Genomic DNA, 26739 nt, shown 5'->3' with positions numbered 1-26739 from the left:
TTTTTGATAAATATATCATTCCTCTTGGGTGGTATTAGGATCAAGTTATATGCGTTGGGTGCTTTCTATGACATACTTCTTTTTTTTTTTTTTTAGTGTAGCACAATATGAAGATTTTGATACTAGTCAATCAAGTTTTTGTCATCTAAATTGTTGTCCATTTCAAGTATAAAATGCAATCTTATATTATTAGTTGTCATTGTGAAACTACATATGCAAATAAGACTAATCAGTACTTATTTTATGTTTTATTTTATGTTTTATTAAATAAATACTCACTTTTTTTTTTTTGAGCTAATAACTCTCACTATTGGTCTTGGAAAATCTCAGTGGATCTCTTAGTAGACCAAAATCTTATCTAATCCATTTTTAACTTAACCATGTTGAACAAGCTATGTGGGTAGATTAGGTAGGCCTACAAGCCAATTGTACAAGTGAAAGAACTCAAGTTAAGGGCATTATTCTTGACAATTCAAACAACCTTGAGTACAACTTTTGATATCAATAGAATGAATACTATATCACTAATACATTGATAACTGCATATAGTTCGTGCCTCCAAACTCAAACCACATTTATTGTTAGGAACAATTATCATGGTTAAATGACACCCATTACTGTTAGTCACTAGGTTTTATAAGGTTGAATTGTACCATTTGCTATGGTGAATAAGACATAGATAAACTTAGAGCTTAACTAAGTTCATAGTGGTGGAAGGCTTTTATACAACTTAAAATTTACTAAAGGGTTTTATTTTAATTATCTATTTTAGTCTTACTTTTATTAGTCATGTTTATGCATAACTTAAGTCTATATATGCATACACCCTTACGAAGGTAATCTAAAACATAATTTGTGTTGACACATGCTTTTCCACATTCATTGTTACGAACAATTATCATGGTTAAATGACACCCATTACTGTTAGTCACTAGGTTTTATAGGGTTGAATTGTACCATTTGCTATGGTGAATAAGACATAGATAAACTTAGAGCTTAACTAAGTTCATAGTGGTGGAAGGCTTTTATACAACTTAAAATTTACTAAAGGGTTTTATTTTAATTATCTATTTTAGTCTTACTTTTATTAGTCATGTTTATGCATAACTTAAGTCTATATATGCATACACCCTTATGAAGGTAATCTAAAACATAATTTGTGTTGACACATGCTTTTATCAAATATTGGCTCCTTCAAGCCCTAAGGGGATAGCTCGATTAATATAAGGTTTTGCTCTTCATTCTTTCTCTTCTCGAGTCTTGAAAATGCAACATTGTCTTTATTTGTTTCTTCAATTACATAACAACTTTTCATTGCCTTAATTCGTCTCTTCAATTACATGACAACTTTTCACACCCTAAATACATTGATTTAATTCAATATAAATTACATTAATAAATGGAAAACCTCGACACTCGAAAGGAGTTGAGATGAGAAGTGAATTACAAAAGAATTCAAGAGAGGCAAGATTCACAAACCCTATTTTAATATTTCATTTAAAAACCTAACAAAATAAATGAAAAGTAAATTAACCCATTAATTATAGGCCCATATACGAAACACCTCACCAAGCAAACATATCATGCTATCAACACACGCAAAAACCAATTTTGGTTAAATTATTATTATTTCAATTTGATTCTAAAAACTTACGTAATTTAATTTTCAACCCAAATAAATCCAAAACAAAATTTTTGAATCTAATCATGCAACAAGACAAATTCAAACAAAATGTCATTCTACCATACGCGACAATAGATAGTAATATATTGAAACTTTCATACCTACATTTGGTGACTCCTCTTCAACTTCACCTCAAATCCATCTAGAATTAAAACACTTTCGTTGTTATACCAACGAGACCCTACTCATCCACGTAAGGGCTCTATGACGATCAAGAGACACATAGGTGCTAGCTTATGATGTATGAAATTAAGTATACTAAGATTAGGAGAAGAAATTGAAAAGAAAATCTCTTCTTCCCCAAAGAGAAAGAAATGACTAGAGTGAGAGTTTCTCAAAAGCTTAAATGAAAAAATGGCTAAGGTTATGCTATGAATTTATATCAAAACTCTAGTAGCTCATTTATATATTCCATCCAAAGTCAGTAGCTAATTGCATGATTTGCCCAATCCATAATTGATATTAATTAGTCATAATTATGTTTTAAGTATTTATTTATAAATATTTTTCAAACATAATTTTAGATATATAACTTCACCAAACGAATGTTATTCACCCTTTATGCTTTACACCCCAATATTTCAAGTTAGAAAAACTGACTCCTTATGCATGTACCCTATAGGTTCCCTAATATACTAGCAATGAATAAAATTTATAATTAATCTAAAATTAATCAACTATTTTATTTACAAACCATGAACGGTCTCTAGTAAGACATTATAATCACCCAATATATTGAAAATCAATGTTAACTGATAAACCTTTTAATGGCACAACTGTGCAATTCAATTTTTTCATCATACTAATATTTCATTAAAGTTAAGGCACTGCCACTTCATGTACAAACAATTTGAATAGAGGGCTCAAAGAAAACAATTTACGACTGATGTATATACTCTTCTCTTCGATAATTATAACTTAATTGTAAGGGCTCAATGGTTGGCAACCTTTGGGGACATTTTATGGAATTTTACGGACCTTCAAATATCTTTTAAACATAAGGGGAATCAATGTATGTTATAGGATAACAAAGGGAAAGAAATGACATCAATCAATCACTCTAAACTACAGCCTTTATTATGCAAAAATCAACATGTAGCTTCCACACAATTGGTAATGGAGTATGAGGAAATTGAGCTAGCATGTTGAAGTCACATGAGAACTTGCTGACAATAGTTGAAAGGGGTTATAATTGTTATTGAGTCAGTTCAATGATTTCTTTAGACAATATGAAGGCTTACAATCTCAAAGAGAGCATGAACACCAAACCGTCCACAAGGAGAATGCACTAGTTGGCAACCATAAACCATATAGATATAGTAATTTGTAAAAAAAAAAAAAAAAAAAAGTGATTGAGAAGATGGTACAAGAGATGTTGAAAGTCGGTGTCATTGAAACAAATAAAAGTTCTTATGTTGGAGGTTGGTGTCATCATAACAACAATAGTTTTTATGCTAGCCTAATTGTCCTAGTCAAGAAGAGGGATGGTTCTTGGAGGCTATGTATGGATTATAGGGTTTTAATGATGTCAAAATAAAAAAACAAATACCTCATTTCAATTTTTGAGGAGCTATTGAATGAGATTGGGAAAGCCGAAATATTTTCTAAAATCAATCTGAAATCAAGTAATTGAAGAAAATGACACATCCTGCCTCCATTCCTCAGTCGATAAGACAACCTTCAAAACACATGAATGTCATTATAAATTCTTATTAATGCCTTTTGAACTCACCCATGCACCTTCAACTTTTCGAAATCTCATGAATTTTATCTTTAAAACCTATCTAAGGATGCGTGTGTTAATGTTTTTCAGTAAAATTCTAATATACGGTAAAAATAAGGATCTTTTGCAACACCTTAAAAAGGCTTTTAAAACATTGAGAACACATAGGTTGTATGTTATGAGAAGAAAATGTACTTTTGATTATACACAAATCTATTACCTGAGACATATATTACACTAACTGGTGTGAAGACTGGTCCTATTAAGACACAAGTTGTGAGAGATTGGCCAACCCCAAAAACAATCAAACTAAAAGGTTTCCTAGGATTGATAGGTTATTATAGAAAGTTTGTATAAGGATATAGTCAACTAGCTAGGCCACTTACAAAACTCCTTAAAGAAACTCCTTCCAATGGTCCACATCACCTCATGAAGCATTTGAAAACCTTAAAGAGACCATGGTTTCCACACCAATTCTTACATTGCCAGATCACGCAAACAAATTCTCGGTGGAAAATGATGCTTAGGGAAGGAATGAAGGTTGCCTTGATATAGAAGTACCACCCCATAACATATATTAGTAAGGCTCGATCCTCTAAACATCAACTGCTTTCAATTTATGAGAAGAAAATGTTAGTCATCTTGCTTGCTATCAAAAAATGGGAACCCTACCTAGTGAGCCAAGACTTCATCATAAAGATTAATCATCAAAGTCTAAAATACCAAGTAAAGCAGAAAATTACAACACTTTCTTAGCAAGCATGAGTAGCTAAATTTATGCAATATGATTATGAGATTGTCTATAAAAAGGGAGGGAAAATGTGGTGGGAGATGCATTATCTCAATTGCATGGAATGAAAGTTAACAGCCTTACAACAACGGTATTCCCCTTCAAATTACTAACTAGAATTACGAACACATGGGTAGTTGATGAACATCTCAAGACCATTATAGCAGCAAAATAGACAGACTCAAGAATGCATAAGGAATATTCATGGTAGCAAGATAAACTTAGGAGGAAAGGAAAGTATGCGGTTAGGAAGGATAATGAATTTCAATAGGACCTTATCAACCTATTCCAGAACTCTGTTATGAGAGGACATTCAAGACTTACAATGACGGTGAACGAGGCCAACATCTATGGTCTAGAAAGGTATATGAAAGAATGTGGAAGACTATATTAGGAATTGTCAGATATGTCTAAGAAACAAACCAAGAATATTGCTTCTCTTAGCCTTTTGCAACCATTGCTCATGCTTGCTGGAGTATTTAGAGATCTTATAATGGACTTCATTGAAGGACTTCCAAAATCACAAGGTAGGTATGTCTTATATGTGGTTGTTGAAAGTTTCACTTAATACACACATTTCATAGGACTAACTTATCCATTCTTGGTAGCTATTGTGGCTTATGGCTTAAAATTTTCTAAACAGTATCTATAAGTTGAATGGAATGCCTAACTCTATTACTAGTGATCAAGGGTTATTATTCATCAATAAGTTTTGGTAGAAGCTCTTCAAGCTAAAGGCTGACATCCTACAAATGTCTACTACTTATCATCCTTAACTAGATGGGTAGACAAAGGTTGTGAATAGATGCTTTTAAAGCCATCTAAGATGCATGGCATGAGAGATACCACATACTTTATTTTGGATATTGTCCCTGACCGAGTTCTCGTATAACACTTCTCATCACTTAAGCATTCAAATGTCACCCTTCAAATCCTTTTATGTATATACACCCCTCTCCATGTCCCATATTTCCCAAATGATTCAAGAATTGAAGCTATCAATGCTTCTCTTCATATTTAGAAGGCTACCATCCAACTTCTACAAAGGCATTTGTCAAGGGCTTAGAGCAAAATGAAATTTTTACCTGATAGACTTACCCAAAAAATAATTAGTTGATAAAAAACAAATAGAACAAATATTTCATATGAAAGACTGGGTATATAACAAGCAACAACCTTATTGATACTTTCAATACAAAATATTTCAAGCTCTTCCATATTTAAGTCACTATTAGAGTTTTTGCTTGAAAGCTTCAACTTCCTCCAAGGGCAGAAATACATGATGTCTTTCACATATTATTACTAAATACTAAAACCAATTCACACACCTACTGTCCCTGCCACGATTCCACAAAACTTTATCATTCATGTTCTTCTTCCACAAGCCATCCTCAACCGTCACATGGTCAAATAGAAGAATGTTATAACTGCTCAACTCTTGACACAATGACAAGGGATGTCTTTTGGCGAGGCCACATGGGAATATGCCAACAAACTGAAATGACACTTCAGAGAATTTTTCCTTGAGGACTGTGTTTGAAGGGGGAGATATTGATAAGAATTCAAATCACTTTTCAAATGATACGATCCCATTTGGCAAGGGTCATTGAAGAATGGGAAAAGGCTCCATTTCATTTTGGTTTTAAAAAATAAAGGGACAACATCGTTCACGCGAAAAACTACTAGTTTTCACTATGAGAATTAGTTAGAGAGTGGACAAATTGTATGTTAAAAACAGTTGAAGGGCGAGGAATTTGTCTGATTTAAAGAGAGCCCTCCTCGTAACAAATCATACAAGAAGAAATGAATTGATTAAATATTGTTTTATATTTAATTTAAAACTACTCAATCACATCGTGACATATTTGTGCATATACTATCTTTTAATTAAGTGTTGTTTTATCTCTAATTTAAAACTACTTTTTTGTCATTATTGTGTTTTTTAGAACAAACCAGCTAAAATGTGTTGTAGTGAAAAATGAACTTCAAGTCAAGACTCGGGGGTTAAAAAAACGAAACCAACTAAATTTCACAAAAATAAGGCTTGATGTCAAGGAATGCAAGAAAAATGCAGCATTGTAATATTTGACTGCATGATACTCTTGGTCAGAAAAGTAGGACCTCAAGCACAGGTGACCAGGAAATGAACGACAAAAACAATGCTCACACATGTTTACTGACAGGTCATCTAAATAGAAAAGGCATCACACTAAGTCACCACGGAAGACAAACATACATCTATGTGCATGTTATAGCATGAATGTGCAGCTCATTCTGCAGTAGGGGAATGATATATTCCCAGGAAAAAGAATAAACTTTTCACTTAATTTTTCTTTTCTCTCTTCTGAAAGGGAAACATACCTTTACCAGCATCAGCCATCTCTGCAAAAAGAAGTTCAGCATGTTTTGATGTGTCTGAAACATAAAATATACTTACCATTGCTCCTCAACTTAAAACCTTTGTTTGCTAGCCTCCACAGCTCAAGCTAAAAAAGTAAATAGGGTTATTTAGCGAACAATAAAACTATATGCACAAACAGTGTAAAACTTTGTGTACAAACAATAATATGTCATCATATAATTAGATATTATTTTATCTCAAATTTAAAACTATCCAATCACATGGTGACTTCGTCATTATTTGTGCACAAAGTTATACATATTATTTGTGCTCATAACACTACGCTTCAACAAATGTTAAAGACAAAACGGATGTCCAGGAAGCTACTGTTGAAAAGTTGATCACTCAACCAGATCTGTATCAGTAAAATCAACAGAGAATTCAAATTAGATGAAATATGCTTGCATAAGTCCAAAGAGTGTGTCAAAGCCATCACCTCTAGAAAGTTAAAGGACGACATGATGCGCTACTTATAAAACAAGCTACAACAAATACCTAACTGGAATGAAAAGAATTTCAGATTCCATATACACATTTACCTCAAAACATCAGGTCTGTTGTTTCGATTAGTAAACTCTTTTTCGTTTTTTATAACGAAAGTCTTCAGCATAATTTTCATCCGACCCCCTGACCATCAGCCACCTATCACGACTTGGCTGATTGTCCATAGACCTTGAATTGTGCCGAGAATGCCCTGACACATTACTGAAATCTCTCTCTTTTAGTTGGTTTTTTATATCACCAGGACAGCTTGGTTCCAAACCAGAATCTGAGCGGCTGCTATGTTTCTGTTCATGTTTTTTGACATCAGACTTCACTCTCTTTCTTTCAACCTCTTTCTCTTTGTTACTTGGATGGCGAACACAACTAGAATCACTGCAACACTGCTCCCTTCTTTCACTGTGCTTTTTAGAGTTTCTGCTCTGTTCTTTTTGCCTCATATCACTTTTCCAGCTGGAACCACTGGGGATATTCTCAACTTCTGAACTTCTCTCTGAGTGATGTAGCCTCCATTCTCTACCAGAAATTGAGGAATGGGGATTTTTCTCATGTTTCTCATCAACAGAGTACGTGCCATTGTCCAAATTAGTGTCATGAAAGTGTCTCTTGTGTAACCTACGCAAAATGCTTTCCTCAGAACAGCTTACACTCCTTTCCCTACTGATATGAGATCTACGGTCATCTGATCTTTCTTCCTCACTCAAGTGACACCTTTTCTTAATATGAAGATAATCATCATCATCATCATCATCATCATCGGACTGTCCACTGGAGATACAGAAGTTATTCAAATAAAGAAGCATCAGCATGCAAGAAAGTAACATAAAAATACAATTCAGTAAATAAACCCAGCAAGCAGCCACTTTTCAAGGACAATAGAAATGGCACCTGTAACCCCCAAGCAACTCTGATTCTTTCCCTAAAAAAATAAAGTCCTAAAAATGCCAAATTTTTTACAGGTAATGAGAACCATTACTTTTCTGGTATAGATCTTAATCCGCATTAGTTCACCTGCTGTTTGTGAATGCATTACTGATATGTTCTCTATTGGAAAAGGAGATGGATGTGCCTTCGCCGGTGGCATCACAGGTGCCTCTATTTGAGACCCCTTGTGGAGAAATAGAAATGACAATAGAAAGGCAATGAAAACTCCAAATGGCCAAAGTTAAAGGGCAGGGTTTTATAATTCAAAAGAACCATAAAACCTGATCCACATACATGATCCAAACAATGAAGAAAACCTTGTTTGCCTATTTACATTTTTTATTACTATATAGATAACTTTAGACATTTGAATTGTGTAAAATCAAAACAAGGCATCAGGGACTACATACACATGAATAGGAAAGAGTATAAATCAAGTTTCTATGAATGAAGAAAGAGGCGATGCCAGCCAAACATTAAAATAAGACAACAAAATAGCAAGTGCAAAACAATGAATCATTTATATGATCTCGTAACATTTAAAAAACAACCCACCCCAGACAAGTGAAAAGGAAGGGAAAAAATTCACACAGCAAAGGATACATATCTTTTAGGCTCCATAAAAACACATGATGCTTAATATCTAAAAACAGATTTACCTCATATTCAGATTTGATAACTTCCGTTTCTTTTCATAAACTTGACGATCCAAAATCTCTGAATGAAATAGATGTCGCTCTGTATTAATCACAACTGGAGCTGCTGCTCCTCTCATCCTCCCGAAACCACTGCAAGATGATTCAGCATTAAAATTCACTACATCAGCCAATCAATGAAGTAATAATTTTCAAAGCCAGAATATATGAAATGTTAAAGAAAAAGGTTTTGGGGGGGGTGGGTGGTGTTGTTTGTGAGAATGAGGGGTAATATAAGTAACTAGAAACAATCACATCATTCAACTTACCCATAGGCAGGTGGGCCACCAAACGTAGATGGCATATACATAGGACCAGTAAAAGGTGGGGCACGAGGGACCATAGCTACATTGAAGGGCATTATCCCTGGATTAGCATATATGTTTGCAACATGGGGCAAAGGAGGTCCGTTCCAGTAAGTTGATACATAACCATGCATAGCATGTGGAAAACCACCATTTCCTGAAATCCAAGGGGAAAAAAATCAAAGACAACCCTCAGACAGTATATATATGTCAAACAACCAAATAATAGGCAACCCTCTGACAGTATACATATGTCAAACAACCAAATAGCAGGCAACCATCTGACAGTATATATATGTCAAACAACTAAATAAGAGAAGGGATCCGGATGATACCTGTATGTAGCATAGAATTTGGACTTGAAGCAACAGGGCAGTTTCTTATGAAATGATCTGGAGAACCACACATGTAACAGGTTCGATTCCCCTGATTTAATTAGGTAGCCATACATAAGTTGGACAGGAAAAAAGGCAAAAACTATAAGGATATAAGTTCCCAGTCTTTTTTTCCCCCCTCAAGAGATGGAAGGGGTTTAAACCCTTACAGCTGAACCATGCACTTCAGAAACTTAAATAGAGCAAATTTCATATTGTCTATCACCATATAAACAGATGTTAAAATCAAAAGATAATAAGAAAGCATCAATGTGAATATCAACCCAGTAAATTTGCAAAAGTATAAATCAAACCAAGAGGAAAGCAAGGAAGAGGGAAAATGACATGAAGGAGCCAGGCAATACATTTTAATGTTCATCAACAAAAATAACAATAACAACAATAAGGACTTGAACCAAAACAAACACTCATGATGACAAAATCACGAACTCCCCAAACAAACAATGGTTAACACCTATTGTTGACACAAAAATATTAAAGAGATTGTAGGTTGTCAACTAGAGTTTCATTAAACATTCTTCTAATTGAATCCCAAGGTCAGCATCCCTAATGTTCAAACCATGGAAAATCAAGCCATTATGTTCCAGCAGTATGGCATGCATAATATTTTTCTAATGTCGAGTTGTACATATTAGGTTAGGATTTCTCTAAAATAGGATTACGATAAATCAGGTAATTGTATCATGTTAAAATAGGAATGTATTGATAGTCCTTCCTAAATTAGGATTTTTAATCCCCTATATAATGATTGTAATTCTTTCTTATGAAATATTCAGAATTACAAAATTGTTCTTGTGTGCTACAGTTGTTATATGAAGTTCATATCATTGATGTTTGTTAGGCAAGTTATTACCTTTTTAAGTCTTCCACTCTGCATAAAGCGTTTGTCTACGCCTGCAAAATCCACATTCTTTGTTAATACTAATAAGCTATATATATAAATATGATGCCACATAAGGTTTGAAGTGAAGAACAAATTTAACGATTCTACCTGAAGCATTAACAGAGAATGCCTTATTTTTCGTGATACTGGATTCAACTGGCATGACACAAGAAACAAATAGAATGATTTCACAAATTCCAAGCAAATAGATAGTAGTATTTGTTATAGAAAGGAAAATACACAGCAAAGTTTTAAATAAATACAGTATATCATGGGCAGCATCAACAATAATATGCTGTTGCCTTTAGCAGCCCAATATCTCTACAGCTGTATAATGTCAAACTTCAACAATAAGCAGAAAGCAATTAATAAACATCATGACATGTTACCTTCTTCGTGAACAGGCTGGCTTTCACCATGGCAATCACCAAAATCATCCCAGTCCACAGGTCTTTCTCCATATATTTGTTTTTTCTTGTGCGGTAACAAGTATGACTTTATTATTTTATCTCCACCGAATTGATTGACATGAGAACCAATGCCCCCTATAGATGCATTGTTTCTTAACATTGAGTCAGAAGCAGATTCTGCAGCAATTTGATTAGACCATCTCCCAGTTGCAGTGGGAGAATTGGGCAACTGAGGTTCTCTTCGATGATTAGTAACAGCATAAGAGACGTCTTTTGCTTGAATCCCAGATTCTCCATCTGGTTTTGATTATTATATAAAATTCATAAATAATCTAAAGTTAGAATAGGAAGATTTGAACAATATATATTTTTTCTACCTGGAACATAGTCATGAAGTGCATTTTCTGTTCCATTGCTCGGAATTTGGGATTCAAGGAAATGCTCAATTGCTTGCTGAAGAGATAAATTTGGTAGCAAATCTTGTACTTTGCATTTGGAAGAAAGACACTTGGGACACCTTGCTTTCTGAGCAAGCGCTAAATGGATACCTTCACATAAAATCCACCACCAAGGTATGACCATGTTAGATATAAATGGTACAGAGACTAAACTTACCAAGTCCATAAAATGCTTCAATAGAAACATTTTTCAGTCTTGTTAAATGTTACTATAATACAGAAATTTTAAGCATTTTCCAAAATACTTAATACCCCAAAATAAATGTTTTCAATTTAGAATTTTGAACAAAGACAACTGATTTATGAAGTGCAAAGCTAGCTATGCATTCGGACATGAACTTACATTTCTCACAAAAACTATGTTGGCAGCAAGGTATCATCACAGCCTCCTTAAACAATGTGTTGCAAAGAGAGCATTTAAGCTCTGATGGAAAAATAGTGCTTTGCATAGTTGGAGGATTGGCAATGGCCACACTAAAAATTGCGAAAGAAAAAGAGAGAGAGACCATCGGATTCTTTTTATGCGAAGTGATAACAAGAGAAGAGGGAACAGAAGTGCTGATATACAAATCTTACTTTTCCAGTTTCATGCGTTGTTGAACATTAGGTTTAGATTTTGTCTCCAATGTATCCTCTTCCACTCCACCATGCACAGGACCTGACAATAAAACAGCAGCAACATAAGTTCAGAAATCATACCAAAATCTTTAGTTGTAAAGACAAAGAAAATATCATACAAACCTTTTGGAATAGCCCCAGTGAAGTCACTCACTCCAAATTCTTTACATCTGAAAGTGGGTGACCCAGGACATCTACATAGAGAAAAAGAATTAAAAATTAAACAAAAATTAAAAAACAAAAAGTAATCTCAATGGCCAAAATATACAATAAAAGAAATAGTAAAGCCTCAGAACAAAAAGAAATCATGCATATTTTACAGAAACAGAAATAGAAGTTAGGAAGATTACCTAGTGCCACCGACGTTTTTCCTCTCACCACAAATGTAAGTTTCTTTAACAATGTCAACATTTGAGCAGGATAAGTTAGCCTCAGGAACAGGACACAAGTCAACCCCAAAGTCATCTAAATTGATTTCTATATTCTGTAAAATAATCAGTAATGCTTATAAGTAAAAAGAGAATTTAACGGGAAACACAGCAAATAAATCCCACAAGTTTATATGTTTCACAATTGAGCAGTTCAAGGCAGGACTATCCTCATTGACAAAAAAATGCAAAACTAAATACTCTAACCCCATAATTCATATGATATCAAGCCGTTCTTTTGTCTTCCACCAAATAAAAGGACATCAATCTATTTAAATCCAGAGCAAGTTATAGACATTCATCACATACCGCAGCACAAATGTTATTAATTTCTTCTTTTTCTTTGAGCCCAAAAGTTGAGAATGAGTCATTGTGAGACCTGCACATGAAAATCATATCAGTGGGGCAACTTCTTTTTTATGTGACCGGGGACCCCTGTCTTGCTTAGTCGGACATGTAAACCCCGGGGCATAGTGACTACACTTGCAACCACTACACCAGGTAAATCAGGGTTCCCCGAGTCATGACAGAAGCTCGAACCCAAATCTCGTCCCTGGAAGTTTTATTACTCCACCAATTTTGCTATCCCTTAAGGTCATTAGTGGAGCAACTTACCTTGACAAAATTTACTACATTAGAATGTAAAGTAGAAAATATCAAAGAAGACCAATATCTAATTGTTGTATCGACAATACTTAAATCAATAAATGCATTCCAATAAATTTCACTGTCCATTGTTTCAATTTCCAGAGAAAATGACAAAAAGGTAAGAAACCATACCTTTTCAATGGCACTGATCCAGCAGGCACTCTCTTGATAATCACACTTGAACCACTCAAAATTTGATAATTTTCATCACCATACTCTGCATTAAATAACCACAGGACAATTATTAACAGAAATCAATTGTTGTGAATCTGAATCGACATGGACCCTGAACGACGTCGCTTGCAATGGTTATAATTTGGACATGTGCGTTTTGGATTAGCTAAACGATGACGTTTTGTCAATATTAGATAAATAATATTAAATGTAAACATTTGCTGACAGTATGGAAGTTGAGCAAACTGTTAAAAGATGCAGTGTAACGAATTTTCAAAATAGAATGAAATCAACTATTCATCGTTTTCTTCATTCTCTCTGTGTGAATTGTTCTTTCTCTCTCTAAAATTCTTTCCTGTTCTTATCATTTGAGTGACTCTGGACGCCAAGACCCATCATACACATCGCCAAATTCAGGAATACAAACTAATTGAAACCTTAACCAACAAAATTTGTTTCCATAACCGCATTTAAGCATCAATTCGGCCCTCAACAAAATGTAGAAAACATAAATAAAGCAAAATAAAACATATAAAATCTTGAATTCCAGCAGGAAATCTATCTAAACTTGATTGAAGATTCTTTTGTACATATTATTCAAAATCCAGTAATTAGACCATGAATAAAATTCAAAAGAGAGCTAACCTTGACCAGTTTGAGCATCAGAGAAGAAAAGATCGAAGTTTTGGCATATATTGAGCTTCTTGCTTAGAACAATCTTTGATTTGAGATCACGAATTGAAATTGAAGACCGACCTCCGATGTCTACCGAGTCGAAATTCACTGAACTCCTGAACTTATACCGTATAGACATGGTCAAATTACTGACTGTCCAGATTGTACTCTGGAAATTTATATGGACTGCTTGGGCACGAGGGTTTAAGAATAATGATTTATGAGCAAAACCACTATGATTGGCGAGTTAAGAGAATACTTTTGCCCGAAGAAACCAGGGGTCAAGCGGTTCGTTGTGGTTAATAATGTGTCATGAACTGTCACGTGCGAAACTACACCTGTATTTTTTCGTGGCTAGGCAAAACTGTATATTCTCTAATTTAAATAATTTTATATATTATTATATAATTAAGTAATTTTAAATTAATAATTATTATATATTTAAAATTATATATACATAACTTTTTTTTTTGTGATATTCATTTATGCTAATAATTATGTGTCATCATTGAATATTTTATTATTGATATTTAAATATTTGATATCTCATATATTAATTTTAAGCATGAATATCATCAAACTAAATTTGTTTTCATATCAAAAATTCAGATTATATATTTAATGATTAATTATACAAAATTATTTTAAATATTATAAATAATTAACCGGTCTAACCATTGGTCAAATGATTTAACCATTGATTGGACTGAATCACTCCTTTATCGAGTTGACATTTAGTTTGATTCCAAAGATATTGCCTAAATGTGCATCTAGTTTTAGTGAATTACCTTTCCTACCCTATGTTTAGCTAAAAACACTTGTTTAACTCTTGAATACATGAATCTATTTTCACCAAAAACCTAACTCTATTAACATTAAATAATACTAATAATATATCAAAAGGTTAAATTACCATATTGTTACTAACTATTTTATTTTTCAAAATTATTTTATAATACTAAATTAACAAAATTTTAAAAAAAAATCCTTTTGGATAGTAAATTTATATCAACACCTTTTTCTTCCCCTTTCTCTTTCACTTTCACTATCTTCTTTTATGTGTCTTTGTTAGGCCCACCAGCATCATCAAGTTGTCACTCCCCTTACCCGAACTCACAAATGCACAAGTCACCTTCTCTTCATGTATCAGTTAGATTCAAGTTGGTTCTTTGGGAACAATGTTTTGCTTATGTAAGAATAAGATGTCCTTCTTGCATTATAACAGCTTCTATGCCCTTTTCACTAACATTAGTCTCTATAATAAATGGTTTAGAAAAATCAAGCAAAGCTAAGACTAAGGTTGAAATCATGGTTGCCTTAAATGTATGAAAAGGCTCCTAAGCTACCAAACTTCATTGGAAGACCTCCTTTTATAATAAATTTGTGAGTGGTCTTACAATCAACCCATAAGTTGCTTGAGAGTCCTAGGCACTGGTCATCTTGCAACATCATGGATTTTATCAGGGTCAATAGTAACTCCTTGGGAAGAAATGATATGGCCTAAATATGGGATCTGAGCATTTGCTCTTCTTAGCATATAGTTTATTACTCCTAAGGATTGGCAAAACCAACCTCAAATGATGCATATTATAACACCCACAAATACATCTCAAGGGCATAATTGTCATTTTATATATTCAAGATTGATCATGAGTGTATTTAAAGTTAAAATATGAATTTTGAGTGACACATGGTCGTGTACTAGGAGGCCACACTCGTGTGTCATTGTCATATCAATCAAATAAGGTGATTTTCACGTGAAATTTAAATTGAGTGATACAGGCCGTTTATGATGGATACACATCTGTGTATGATGTTATACGATTTTAGTTTTAAAAAGGCATGATGATTGCATTTTAAGGATTCCAATCTCTATCTAAACGCATGTCTTTAATCAGAGAGAGAGAGGAGTGTTGACTCTGACGGCTTTTTCTAGTGGCATTGTAAGAGGAAAAGAAGAGAGAATGAGCCCTTGTGATAACCCTTGTTATGGCAGTCTTGTAAAGAGAGGTAAGTAGGATTTATGCCTTTTCTCCATTTAATATGAGTTTTTATGTGATTAGAGGGAGTTTCCCTCTATCATGGGATTGATTGTAAGATCATATTGATAGGATTCCATGAAATGAAGGATAAAATTGTGATGTTCTATTGATTTGTATAATGTTAAGTTATGTTGTTTTTGATTGATGAACATGTTGATGATAAGATTGTTATCAATGACGTTACATGTGAATTTGTGTATTTGAATTACTATAAGTGATAAATGGTATGGCGATATTGAGAATAAAGGCTTTAATGTGCATTTATTCACTATAATATTGATAGTTCGAGTTTACATTGCCTTTAGTTGGTGATTAATGATTACTTAGTGTTTATTTGTGTTTAGAATTGCAATATGATGATGTTTTGACCATTATTTCGTGCCAAGAATGATTAAAGAGTGATTAAATGCATAAAAACAAACTAGGGATCAAATTTAGGCCTTTTTGATATACTTTTTGAGATTCGACACAAGGTCGTGTGATATGGGACACACGCCTATGTGCACAGACTCTGGATTTTAGGTCAAGTTCTTTGATGCTCCAACAATCGTTGGACACTATTGACCGTTGAGCAATCAATTAGGATACGTGGACTCCTCGAGTGTAGTTTTAATATGACTATGTGTGAGGTGGAACAACTTGAATACCCTTGAGAAATGGTGGGATTGAGATAAGTTTGAAAATGGAAAGTGCATTAAACATCTAAAGGGCACACGCCCGTGTTAACAAGACATACCTCGTGTATGTAGAAAAATGGTTACATAGGGACAGGCCATGAGGAAGATGGTGATGTTTGTGTAAAAAGGGATACACCCCTATGTATTAAGAAGCATACACCCATGCATGAAGGGCTAAAGAAAGAAAAGAGTAAAGGAACTAGACTAAAGATTAAAAGGTCATCCTGAGAGACAACATAGAAATCCCAAAGATGCAGTGCCCAATGTGTATAAGAGATGAAACTTTAGTAAGCCACAAGATATGTTTTAGGTGAAAACGAAAGCGGGCTAACTTGAGTTAAGGCTTGAGATGCCTATATGCTAGACATTATAAGATCATTACGATGGGGCACCATGAGTACACATTCCTTATACCGCTCATAGTAGTACACCGCACCTATAATAGGGTACTTGCTCGTAATAGAGCTTAGTTGAGATATAGTTTTAGTGTAATGAAATAAATAGATAGTTTACATGACCATGGAACCAAATCTTTGTATTCAATCTAGTCCGATTGACCTAGTATACAGTTTCAAATATAGCTTTCAAATAATGACACTTTAATTGAGTGAAGTTATGGTCGTGCTAGATAGAAACTTGGAGAGTAGTTTCTTAGTGACTGAGAGCTAAGATATGTAGTGTAAACATTTTCTAGAGTTTAGTATGAGCACATAGATGATATATAAGACCCACCAATATCCTAATGGGAGTTTAATGTTGACTCCAAATGACAAAGATAGTACAAGTCAAGATCAAGGGCATTTTGGGTATTATGTAAAAGTTAGTTATAAAGTCTCCTACTCCTACTTACTAGGTGTTTTATCACTCGCTCTTCTACTTTCATGTGTATAGGTGTAGGTGATCATGATGACTATAGGACGAGTGGTGGTCAGTGGGCCTAGAGTTGTGAGGGCCTTTTTGTCATTTACCTTCTTATCATTTTTTATACGGTTATTGGTGTTTATGTATTTGGCTATACATATTATGACTTTTTAGTTTATGTTTCTAATTTCGAATATCTTTTGTACATTTTTAGTACTTATTTTTAAAAAAGCGTATTTTTGTAATCTTTCTAAAGATAATAAATGATACTTTATTTAAAGATTTTATGAGTATTATTATGTATTTTGAAATGAATACATGCTCAAGTGGTCTAATAAGTGATATCTCCCTCTAGAGAGCAGTATTTCTAGAAAAAGAGGTGTTACATATATCATAAACAAGTATGCCAAAGAAAATACTAAAATAAATTTTCTTACGTGGTTTTTAAAAAGAGCTCATAAGGTCTTGAAAGGTTGAATGAGCATTGGTTAGCCCAAAAGGCATAACTAAGAACTCAAAATGCTCTTCATAAGTTTTAAAGGTTGTTTTTTCAATGGAAGCTGGGTGCATTTTTATTTACAAAAATCCAAAATTTAGGCCAATTTTAGAAAACAATGTAACTCCGACAAGTTCATCTAATAACTTTTCAATGATAGGAATAGGGTATTTGCTCTTTATAACTACCTTGTTAAAGCTCTGATAGTCGATGCAAAGTCTTCATGTGTCATCTTCTTTTCTAACCAAAACAATAAAGCTTGAATAAGAACTAATGCTTGTCCTTATCACCCCTACATCTAACATCTTTTGCACCATTTTCTTTATGATGTCCTTCTACATATTGTTGTGCTTATAAAGTCATAAATTCACTAGTTATGCCCTTTTTTTAAGGATTATTCAATGGTCATGCTCTCTAGATGGTGGCAGACCCATTGACTCCTAAAAAACATCCTTAAACTATTGAAGCAACAATCATAATTTTGTCTATTGAAGGTCAACAAAACTCTCACTAACATACAAAAATTAATTTCATTGCTAGGTCATATGAGCTAAATATATGCCAATTGGAAGTCCTTTTCCAATAACTTTTGCATTTTATTACAATCAGTGACAAACAATTCATTCCCTTCCTACTTTGTAGAATATGTTATCAACCCTCTAAGTAAAACTTATATTCAAATCCTTACAATTCCACATAATATCTCCCAATTTAGACAATAACTTAATGCTTAAAATCAAATCATAATTGTCTAAGGGCAATAGGTACACATCAACTAGAAATGTCTAGCCTTGGACCTTTCGTGCAAAGTCTTCTCACATAATCTTACATTGCACTATTTCCCCATTAGCCACTCGCAACCTAGTTCCCTCCATCTCTTTCAAGACACACCCAACTTAGAAGTAGTTTTCTCACTTAGGAAGTTATGAGTACTTTTAGAGTCTATTAGTATAAACGGTGGCTTACTTCCACAAATTCATTTCAACCTCATAACTTTAAGACTAGTAGCTCCACTCAATGCATTTAGGGATAGTTGCATTAAGCTAGATTCCTCTTGTCCCTCAACGGATTCGTCCTCGTCTCATATGTCTGCTTAGAGCTGTAGAGTGTATATTTGTTTCCTTCTACATTTGTGGCCAAATACATACTTTTCATTACACCAAAAACATAGATATTTGGCTCTTTTGTTATCCAATTTGCTTGTTGAATAAAGTTTTATTGTTTCTAGGGTTGGATGTGTGCTTTATTTTGGGTAGGTTTAGAGTGGCCAGTAACCTAGGTTGAGGTGGTTGTTTATTTGGTTGTGTGTTGGTTGTTGTAGGGTGGTAATTCAGTGGAGTTTTTTTTTTTTTTAAATATTTTTGAGGTTCCAATGTGAGGTGTTTTTACTACAGGTCTTGGCTACTCCTTAAGAGTGGTAACAATCATTTCTTGGAGTTTGGCTAGAGAATACACATTTGTCAATATCTTTGGTTTGAACATTCGTACATGCATATGAAGAACATTGATTAGCCTAAAAAGAAAGAAATTCAAAGCATGATCCTCCTTGATCCCAACTTTAGGATAAAGTTCATTAAACATGTATAAATACTCAAAGAGTTCTTATCTATTCGAGGTTTCTCAACTCTAGTGCACATTTTGCCCAAGTAATCGCAAAACATCAACAATTACCCAATTGCCCCTTGTGGTCATGTATTCCGCTAGAATTGTCTTGATCTTCTCATTCTCAATCTTTACACCTTTCTTCTTTTTCTTTTCCCGCTTCCCACAAAGACGCATTACTCTCTGTAAATGTGCTTATGGCATGCTATGTTTGCATGAATTGCATTATGGAATGGTGCAATGAAAAGCGAGAATACCCTCTCTACTGTACTCTCATAACTCATTTGAGTCTAGTTTGTCTGTGTCATTCAAATTTCTAGGATAACATGCTATTGCTTGTGGTTAGGAAGAGAACCAACTTGTTTGCTTCTTTAAAGATGCAAATAATTTTTAACATATCAATTTGGGTAATGAGTTTGAAATCGGGTGTGCATAATTCGGTTCAAACTGTAAAACTAAACCAAACTGTTTAAAAATTGCAATTTGGTTTTGTTTTGTTTGTAAAATAATTTGGTTTTAATTAGAAAATTTTCAAATTGTTTTTTTTTTTCAATTTGGGTTGCGATTTAAATGATTTTTTAATCAAACCAAATTATAAACCGCATTTTTTTAAATATATATATAAAACTATGTTTAACATGAATTTCCAATAAGTAATTAAGTGTACAACTTATTTTTTTCATATTTATTTTATCATTTTTTCACATGTATATTATATATATTTCATATTTATTTTTCATGTTTATATTATGTTTTGAAAAACTATAATTCATTTTATTTTATTAAATTATATATATGTGTGTGTGCGCACATATAAATAAATTATTTTATAATATTCAAACCATGATAATCAAATCGTGTATTGTATCATTTATAAAAAAATCTAATTTTTCATGTCGTATATTTTATCGTAAAATATACATTTTTTTAAAATAAAATATTAATAAAATAATAACTCATTATCTTATAAAATATCATAAACACCATTAACATTTTAAAAATTTTCATATACACCCCTATTACATCATTATTTTTTCTAAAAAATGTATTAATCTGTATCAGTAATATATATCATATTGTATAATATATATCGTATTATATGATACATTTATTGTATCATATTAATTCGATACATTTTATGATACGCATCATTTTTTATCTATTTCATATCGTATTATAAGATACGTATCGTATATTATATGATATTAATAATTATGATTCAAATTGTAATTTAAATCAGATCAAACAATATTTTTTCAGTTTAATTTAATTTGAAACCTAAAATAGTTTAGTTAAATTTGAAAAAATTTTAAATTATTTTTTTCCAGTTTTATTTAAAAAAACTTTTAAACCCACCAAACCTGACCGTGCATACCCCCGATTAGAAATCTAGAAAAACAAATCCCCTTGGTGGTCACACAGTTATAATTGCATCAGATTTTTGGTAATTTCCAATGAATTTTCACATAATTTAGAAAATGAGATTATTTTCCTTGTTATGATACGGCATTACCGACGAGCTTGCTTTGTGGAGCAATGTTTTGTTCTTCGTCGTCAACAAAGTTGTAATGTAATAAAAATTATAATTTATTTTTAATGCAAATAATTTTGGTTTATACTTATCAGATAACGTGCTTTGAAATTTCAATTTGGAAATGTTGTTTATTCTGTTGGTAGAATGCCAAAAAAAATCTTTTTGCTTGTTATTAACTTGGGCCCTATTGCTGTGTTAACACAGCTAAGGCTAAGACTAACATTTTTCTTTTATTTCTTATTATTTATCAGTTTACTGAAATATGTTATTTTGAAGAAAAAAGGGTGTAACAATTTTAAATATTAGATTTGTAATGTACAATGATATATTGTGAAATATCAATTTACCATCATATGATACTTCTGCCATTGAAACTTTACTCCGTCAATAGGCATTTGATAATTGTAACAAATACATATGTATATATTGTTTTGTTTGATTTTTTTTTTGGTGATATTCTATCGATAGTAAGAGACGACTGAAAAGAGGAAAAAAAAGTCACCAACACCGAAAATAATGTCAGAGAAGATAAAAAATCGAAAGATGCAAAAGAAGAGGGAAAGTTACTTTTCAAAACTGAAAAAATTGAAACTTGATTAAAATTGTTAGAGTCAATTTGAAAAAGAAAATGAGATAATATTATATTTTATATTATTAATAAAATAATGATTTTACTTTTAATTTTAATAAAAAAATTTAATAGAAGTGAGATGATAGATAAATATTTAAATTTTTAAAATTTTATAAATGAGAGTTTGGTACTAAACCAAGCTTAAGGTGGGAATAAGTATTTTAGCCTTACATTTATATAGAATTCATTATATAACCAATCTAATAATATTTTTCTTAATGTTTGTAATAATATTCAATAATATATGGTAGATGAAATACATGAGTATGGTTAGATTCGAATTGAATTAAGTTCGAGCTCGATTCAATTTACATATAGTTGAGCTCGAGCTCGTGAAAGTCAAGTTTGAATTCAACTCAAATTCGATTCGGTTCATTTTTCATTATTAAAACAATGTCGTTTTAATATATATTGGTCAAAACGACATCGTTTTGTATCAAAATTTTTAATTGAAAAATTTGACAAATAACTTGAGTGACAAAATCTGACTCATTTTGGGCTCGTTTGAGTTGAGCTAGAGCTTGAATTCGGTTCGAGTCTAGAGCTATACATAACTCATAGAGGAGAATCGCCACACAGGATCATGAATATCTCATCATATCCGTCAAAATTTGGCCAACCATTTTCACCCGTCCGATTATAGTCACGCATCTAAATCTTTATTTTTTAACTTACAAATGTGTGCGTAACACACACATATACGTGGGAGGCGTCGAGTCGAAACAACATTAGGGTTTCACGTACTGAAAGAGTTACACAAGAGTCCCAAGCGGCGAAGCAGCAGCAGCATCATCAGCATCGGCTTAATCTCCAACAAACATGGCTACTCAGATTAGCAAGAAACGCAAAGTCTGTCTCTCATTCCATCGCTCTCTGTTTTAATTTATTAATCATGACATACATAGCTTAGCGCAAAACTTGTTTGATTGATCACTTGATTTGGCTTTGCTTTGATACAACTTAAAATTGAAATCACAAAATCAATGTTTGACAGTAGCTTCTTTCATCAATCATAAAAAAGGAAACAAAATCAATTTTTGACGCGGATCTTATGCTTATCGATATTACAATTATATTGCACAGTTTGTTGCTGATGGTGTGTTCTTTGCGGAGCTGAATGAAGTCCTAACAAGAGAGCTTGCTGAAGATGGATACTCCGGTGTCGAAGTTAGGGTTACTCCCATGCGTACTGAGATCATTATTAGGGCCACACGCACTCAGAACGTTCTTGGTAAATTCTCTGATTATTAAGGACTTGAGTTTGCTTTGATGAAAAAAGTTATTTAGATGTGGCAGATAATTTTTTATACTTTTATTCTTAATATGTCCTTTTATATTTCAGGCGAGAAGGGAAGGAGGATTAGAGAGCTGACTTCAGTTGTTCAGAAACGATTCAAGTTTCCAGAGAACAGTGTGGAGCTCTATGCTGAGAAAGTTAACAACAGGGGTCTCTGTGCTATTGCTCAGGCTGAGTCCCTGCGTTACAAGCTTCTCGGAGGTCTTGCTGTTAGAAGGTACTTTGAAATATAATGAATTTACTTCCTGTAACCTGCTTATTCGGTATTTTGATCATTTGTATCAGTGCTAAGTTAATTTGCTATTGATGCATATATTTTAATCATTTTTAAACATTTAGTTAGAATTACAAATGGTGTAGTTTTTCATATGCATACATGGCCCCCACTAAGTTGGTGTTCTAACAGGTTTTCTAGTTTTTACCTACTCAAGTCATCTTTACAGCAAGCTGGTTCCTTATTAATACCTTTCTCGTGTCTGAGGATGACCATATCAGTAGTTCCATCAATTCTTTATAAATAAAGAGTAATGGTCATATTCCTTGTGTCAAAGTTTTGGATGTTGCATATCAGTGATCTGCATTTTAAACTGTTAGGTGTTAACATCGTGTCTGGGGGCTGTGAGGGGGGAATTTTTTTGTAACCAGATTGATATTGGTTTGAACCTGGTTATACTTTGGTTTTGTTCAATTTAGTTTATTAAAATATTACTTTGGCTATCTATCTTTTATTATTGACATTACTTTATTTAATTTATCAAGCAATAATTTTTTATTACTAAAGTGACATGACGTATGCCAACTCTACCTTAAGTATAAAAAGATTATCGAATTAATCTTAATTTTTGTTACAATTTTAACCTTGTTAAATTTTGAAGACAATAAATGCCTTTGTATATAATTAAAATAAAAAGTAAACCTAAACCCCTATTTTGACTATTTTATCTATACTCGTATAATTATTAAGATAAAATTGCTTTTATTCTAAATTAAAATTACTATAACACCACTAAACACTACCCTCCATCACTTGTCGACAACAAGATTGTCACCACACCATCTTCTCATCTCAATGGAAACAAGATCAATTCCGTCAAGAGAGATGAGATAGAGATTGATTTCATTTATATGAGAAGATGAAATCGAGATTGATTCCATTGAGATGAGAAGATGAGATTAAGATCAATTTTGCCTGCAGATTGGCCGGTCCCCTTACAGTGTTGCTCTTGTGATGTTGATTGAGGATGGGTGAGTAGGCCTAGCCTTCTTTGTTGGAATCTTCAATTCAGTCCTCACCTTTTGATTGACTATAGTTTCTCCCCTACCATTTCCTCTCCAGCCCTCATCTTTGATTTGTTGTAATTTTCCTTTGTCTTTCACATCTTTGATTTTGTTTTAAGGCCAAAGGACAATTTCCCACCCAAGGTTTAATGAAAGGACAAATTCTCACCCATTAACTTAAAAAAACCCAAATATTCACCCATTTACTGTTATGAATAGGGGTAAAATTGTTATTTAACTAAAAATATTAAAAAAATAAAATACTATTACGTTTTTCTCCCACGAAAGGTTTGAAAAATTGTCATTTCCTCCCTAGGGTTTCATTTCTTCTCCGACGACATTCTGCGGTCGATCTTCTGTCTATCGGCGCTCCCTCTAGTCTCCATAATGAAGACGCGGTCATGAAAAGGCCACGAAGATGACAATTGGAAGTGACGTCGTCGAAGATCCGTCGCACAATGGATCGTCTGGAAGCAACATTTGATGCCAACGATCTCCAACCAAGATTTAGGGTTTTAGATCAGGAGGAACAAAGAAGTTGGAAGGGAGAGAAAACACAACTGGAGACAGCGAACTTCACCGTCTCTGGTGATAGTTTCAAAACCCAAGGGGGAAAAGGTGATTTTTCAAACCTTCATGGGAGGAAGTCAGATTTATAAACTTAGGGAGAAATAAATTATTTTTTATTTTTTATGAAATGATAATTTTACCTCTATTCATAATAGTAAATAGGTGGGTATTTAGGGTTTTGAAAGTTAACGGGTGGAAATTTGTTCTTTCATTAAACTTTGGGTGGGAAATTGTCCTTTGGCCTTGTTTTAACATATGAGGGATTTTAGTAAAAATTATGTCAGTTTTTTTTTTCATTACTACTAACTAGACAAAATAATTATTTATATATGTTAATTTAGTCAAACACAATAATTATTTATGTCTAGTATTTTTTAAGATAATTTTTCTTGATGGTATGTTTGGTAATAAAAACTACTCAAATCAAATGCACCCTTCAAGTATAGCAACCCAACTAGGACTGAGCAGATACAGCTTTTGTTTCAACCACGACAGCAAGATATTGAACCCTCTTGGGATCAACCGTTTGGGATAGATCTAACAAGCTTCCTAATTACTAAGATTGTGGGCTTTAGTGGTTTTTCCAATGTTTAAAACTTGGTGAACAGGTAGGAAAGTTTGTAGGATTTCTGGGTTAAAAAAAAAAAAAACATTTCTACCACAATATCATACATTATTGATGCTTCTATACTAGCTTTATGTATCTTTACTAATTATTTAAAATTAGTGTGATTAAGTTCATGTAGACTTATATTTTCCATGAGGGGTGCTTTTCCATGTTTGCATGAGATTAATGAATCATTTTCAGTTCTCATTTAGTACTCTGGTATGCAAAGCTCAACATGGCAAACTAATTTGTACACATCATTCGGTCTCTGGCATCTTCATGTAATCTGTTGTGTTTTTCCTAACAAGTGCAACATATGAGAATTGTTTCTGCTGCCTTGATGGGTGAACCCTGGGGTTTCAACTTCTGCACGTGCATAGAGGGTTTTTTTTTTGTTTTCCTTGAAGTCTGTTAAGGTGCTAGGAGTTTGGAATGTTCTCCCACATTTCACCTTTCATTTTTAAATTTATTTTGTATTCTTGCTTGTAACATTTTGTTCTGTTTGGAATTCAACATCACAACTGAGATCTATCATTGTTTTATAGGGCATGCTACGGTGTACTGAGGTTTATCATGGAGAGTGGAGCTAAGGGATGTGAGGTATGCCAAACCCACCCACCTGTAATTTATTTGTTTATATGACCAATTTATAAAAGTTCAAGTTTTTTATATATCCGTACTAGGTTATTGTGAGTGGAAAGCTTCGCGCCCAGCGTGCCAAGTCGATGAAGTTCAAGGATGGGTACATGATATCCTCTGGTCAACCTGTCAATGAATACATCGACTCAGCTGTCAGACATGTTCTTCTTAGACAGGTCAGGTTTCAAATTTTTTCTTGTCTATTTCATCTCCCATATTCCATTTCTTTCCTGTTAATTTATTATTGTGGATATAATTTGTTTTTGGCTCTTGCTTTACATTGCAAATTAATACTGATATAACCCGTCAAATGGTAACAGGGTGTGCTTGGTATCAAGGTGAAGATCATGCTTGACTGGGATCCCAAGGGCAAGCAAGGGCCAATGACACCTTTGCCTGATCTGGTCACCATTCACTCTCCTAAGGAAGAAGAGGAGTATGTCCCACCAGTGATGACCACTGCAACTATTGAACTTCCAGTAGCATAAACTCCTGAGTTGGGTTGTTTCCCAATATGAGTGTTCTAATGTTAATGGTTTAGAAATATCATTTTGTTTCTATATCTATGTTGGAGCAAGAGAATCCAAGACACTGTTTTGAATGTTTCTAGTCAAAAGTTTTGCATGCCTGACATACCGTCAATTTTAGTTTCTCATTTGTTCTTATTTTTTAAGGCATTACTCAATTCAATAATAGTATGTGCATAAACAATGTATTATTATGTGATTTGGTATTGTTTTATCTTTAATTTTTAACAATTTAATCACATAATGATAGTTGTTGTTTATACATA

The 26739-nt window shown here is 33.2% G+C and overlaps 2 protein-coding genes across 4 annotated transcripts; one reads left to right on the top strand and one right to left on the bottom strand.

Moving 5' to 3' along the window:
- Window positions 1–1299: 1299 nt before the first annotated feature.
- On the bottom strand, window positions 1300–13997 carry LOC123194867 (E3 ubiquitin ligase PARAQUAT TOLERANCE 3-like). 3 transcript variants are annotated; one of them, XM_044608347.1, is made up of 16 exons: window positions 13683–13997; window positions 12996–13080; window positions 12525–12594; window positions 12138–12271; window positions 11911–11981; window positions 11746–11827; window positions 11513–11643; window positions 11089–11259; window positions 10691–11008; window positions 10410–10457; window positions 10272–10312; window positions 9359–9449; window positions 8988–9180; window positions 8683–8811; window positions 7138–7867; window positions 1300–6953 (listed from the first exon to the last, which is right to left on the bottom strand). In XM_044608347.1, exons 1-15 carry the CDS (start codon window positions 13849–13851, stop codon window positions 7165–7167), a joined length of 2436 nt encoding a protein of 811 aa, XP_044464282.1. In that variant the 5' UTR covers window positions 13852–13997; the 3' UTR covers window positions 1300–6953; window positions 7138–7164. The 3 variants fall into 3 exon arrangements, with proteins under 3 accessions (XP_044464282.1, XP_044464283.1, XP_044464281.1); XM_044608348.1 differs by having other exon boundaries at window positions 1300–6683; XM_044608346.1 differs by lacking the exon at window positions 1300–6953 and having other exon boundaries at window positions 6985–7867.
- An 8238-nt stretch (window positions 13998–22235) lies between these two features.
- LOC123195253 (40S ribosomal protein S3-3-like) lies at window positions 22236–26611 on the top strand. The gene is made up of 6 exons (XM_044608911.1): window positions 22236–22404; window positions 22639–22786; window positions 22898–23069; window positions 25853–25907; window positions 25991–26122; window positions 26267–26611. The coding sequence occupies exons 1-6, from the start codon at window positions 22375–22377 to the stop codon at window positions 26432–26434; spliced, it is 705 nt and encodes a 234-aa protein (XP_044464846.1). The 5' UTR covers window positions 22236–22374; the 3' UTR covers window positions 26435–26611.
- The last annotated feature ends 128 nt before the right edge of the window (window positions 26612–26739 follow it).

The sequence above is a fragment of the Mangifera indica genome, chromosome 13 (assembly GCF_011075055.1).
Source record: "Mangifera indica cultivar Alphonso chromosome 13, CATAS_Mindica_2.1, whole genome shotgun sequence".
In the NCBI taxonomy this organism is placed as follows: domain Eukaryota; kingdom Viridiplantae; phylum Streptophyta; class Magnoliopsida; order Sapindales; family Anacardiaceae; genus Mangifera; species Mangifera indica.
The sequence above is the reverse complement of the archived record's forward strand: the minus strand, read 5'-3'. Positions and strand labels throughout refer to the sequence as shown.